At 40.1% G+C, this 2,446-nt stretch overlaps 1 protein-coding gene across 1 annotated transcript; it reads right to left on the bottom strand.

The window, feature by feature from the left end:
- Positions 1-221: 221 nt before the first annotated feature.
- Positions 222-797, bottom strand: LOC136628774 (brain acid soluble protein 1-like). Its single transcript, XM_066604874.1, has one exon. The coding sequence runs from the start codon at positions 795-797 to the stop codon at positions 222-224; it is 576 nt and encodes a 191-aa protein (XP_066460971.1).
- Between the last annotated feature and the right edge of the window lie 1,649 nt (positions 798-2,446).

The raw sequence follows: 2,446 nt of genomic DNA, 5'->3' as shown, positions 1-2,446 counted from the left end.
TGAGCCTATCTGACAGATAGGCTCACCGTGGAGAATCATGGCAAGTCACAGCATGCCGCAGTTTGAATCCCGCAAGTAGAGAATCACTATGATTCTCCGCTTGTGGACGTCGGGGATGTGATGTGAAGTGTTCACCGTGTTACCCGTGGCCAGATTATCACTGCAGATAACACAATGAACTATCGCTTATGGAGAGGAGCCCTAAAGAGTATGGCCCAAAGTCACAACTCCTCGTCAGGCTTACCAGGTGCTTCTACTGCATCTTCTGCTGATGGAGCCCCAGTTTCCACTGTAGGAGTCAGATTCTCTGTGGATAAAGGTTTGGCACCCACTGATGGGGCATTGTCCTCAGTAGATGAAGCCTTCTTTGCCAAATCTGGAGCGTCAGCAGATAAAGACCAATTTTCTGAGACTGGAGCCCCAAGAATAGTCTGGTTCTCCATGGATGATGCATCACAGTCCACTGATGGGAAAGCATTCTTTTTGGATAAAGCATCATTCTGTGTAGTTGGTGCCTCTGTGTCCTTGGGAAGGCCATCATTCTGTGCAGGTGGAGCATCATTGTCTACATTTGTAGTGTCAGTGGCCTCTGATGGAGCCTCATTTCCTGCAGATGAAGATTTAGAGTCCTCTGTAGGAGCATTAGTGTCCTCTGATACAACCTTCTCAGTGGATGAAGCTCCAGTATCTGCTGGCAGAGTCTCAGGAGCTGGAGTTCCCTCACAAGGCATATCTGGTGAACCTGCAGGTACTGAAGTATTGCCAACTGCAACCTGAGCTTCCACACAAGAGGCCATTGCTGGGGAAAGAAAAAAAAAAAAGAAAATGATATCAATCCTGTGAGAATGTTCAGTATTCCAATCATAAAAAAACAGTAAAACTTTATTTGTAAGTCATCTACAGTTTCGGGATATGTTCATGCATTACAAAATACTACAGAAAAGCCAACATTTTATAATGCAAGTTTTACCCATTCAAGGCAGAGTAAAATCCATACGCCTCAAAAGCAACTTCTAGTTAGTTGCTTAGAGATTTTTTTTTTTTTTTATTAAACACATTCTTAAAAATTAAGAGTTATTCTTTACTTAAGTCTTATATTTTTAATAACTACATTTTTTTTTTTATAAGAGTGCATGTTTAAAAATAATCCCAATAAAGTAGATTAGAGATATATAGCCATTTATTTTTGTAGAGTATAACTAGTTTTAGGGCAGCACCACACTGATAAAACTTCCATCTAATATTTGGTCTGAAATAGAAGCTATTCATTTAGATGGGTGTAGTAACATGAGCGTTGTTTTACTGAGATGAATAATCCAAGGAGAAGAAAAAAAACCCTACACAAAGTCAGAATCACTTAGTTAAGTAAAAGCCTCCTAAAGTCATTGCAAAAAGAAAAAAAAAAAAAAGTTTAGTCAGGAGAGCCAAATCTGGTTGTGGTATGAAATGCTTAAGGAGGTCACATAAATAAATTCATACAGCAATGATGTTGTTACCCATCCAGCACTTCCTATACAATACCTGCCCCTCACTAACAGCTGAGAGCTTCTCCCTGCCAGTTTACACACCTCCAGCAGCAGAGGAATAACTAGTACCCTGTTTCCCTGAAAATATGACACAGCATGATTTTTCAGGCTTTTTGAGGATGCTTGAAATATAAGCCCTACACCAAAATAAGGCCCTGCTAACAGTTAATTAAAAAAAAAAAAAAAAAAAAAAAAAAAGAGTAAATTTAAATAGTGTCCAGGCAGCTATACATGTAAAAAAGTTAAACCTTTTTGAACAAAAAATTAATATGACACTGTCTTATTTTCAGGGAAACACAGTAGCTGCTGGACCCCCATATAACCTCTGTAACAGGGACCCCAGGAACAAGAGTGCACTCACACGTGCAGTTTTTGAAACAGAACCCAGAATTTAAAAAAAACAAAAACACTTCACATGTGATCACACCCTTATACTACATTCACAGTACTAGTCCCCTCAAAGGAGAGGAGAGACCACATTAGCCCTTTAAGGCTCCTGTGCCCAGGTAAAACCTCACCCCTGTTACCCACACTTTCTTTACTTACTACTCTCCTATAGACAGACTTTCTGTGTCTCCAGGTTGATAACTGCCCTCCTGGCTTCCCCTTATATATCCGCCCTCTGAATGAATTAATCCCCAGCAGGTGAGACTCTTCCTGCTCCTCCACAAAGGAGGAATATACCTCCTCTCCACAACCAGTCCTGCATGGGGGCCACATTATCTGCCATATCTTATGTGCTACATAGGACTGCAGCTACTACATTATCTACCATACCTATCTTATGTGTTACATAGGACTGCAGCTACTACATTATCTACTATATCTTATGTGTTACATAAGACTGCAGCTACTACATTATCTACCATACCATATCTTATGTGTTACATAGGACTGCAGCTATTACATTATCTACCATA

This window comes from Eleutherodactylus coqui, chromosome 5, assembly GCF_035609145.1.
Source record: "Eleutherodactylus coqui strain aEleCoq1 chromosome 5, aEleCoq1.hap1, whole genome shotgun sequence".
Taxonomy (NCBI): Eukaryota; Metazoa; Chordata; class Amphibia; order Anura; family Eleutherodactylidae; genus Eleutherodactylus; species Eleutherodactylus coqui.
The sequence above is the reverse complement of the archived record's forward strand: the minus strand, read 5'-3'. Positions and strand labels throughout refer to the sequence as shown.

Coding starts and splice junctions, on each gene's coding strand:
- LOC136628774 (XM_066604874.1), bottom strand. CDS start 797: ATGGCCTCTTGTGTGGAAGCTCAGGTTGCAGTTGGCAATACTTCAGTA.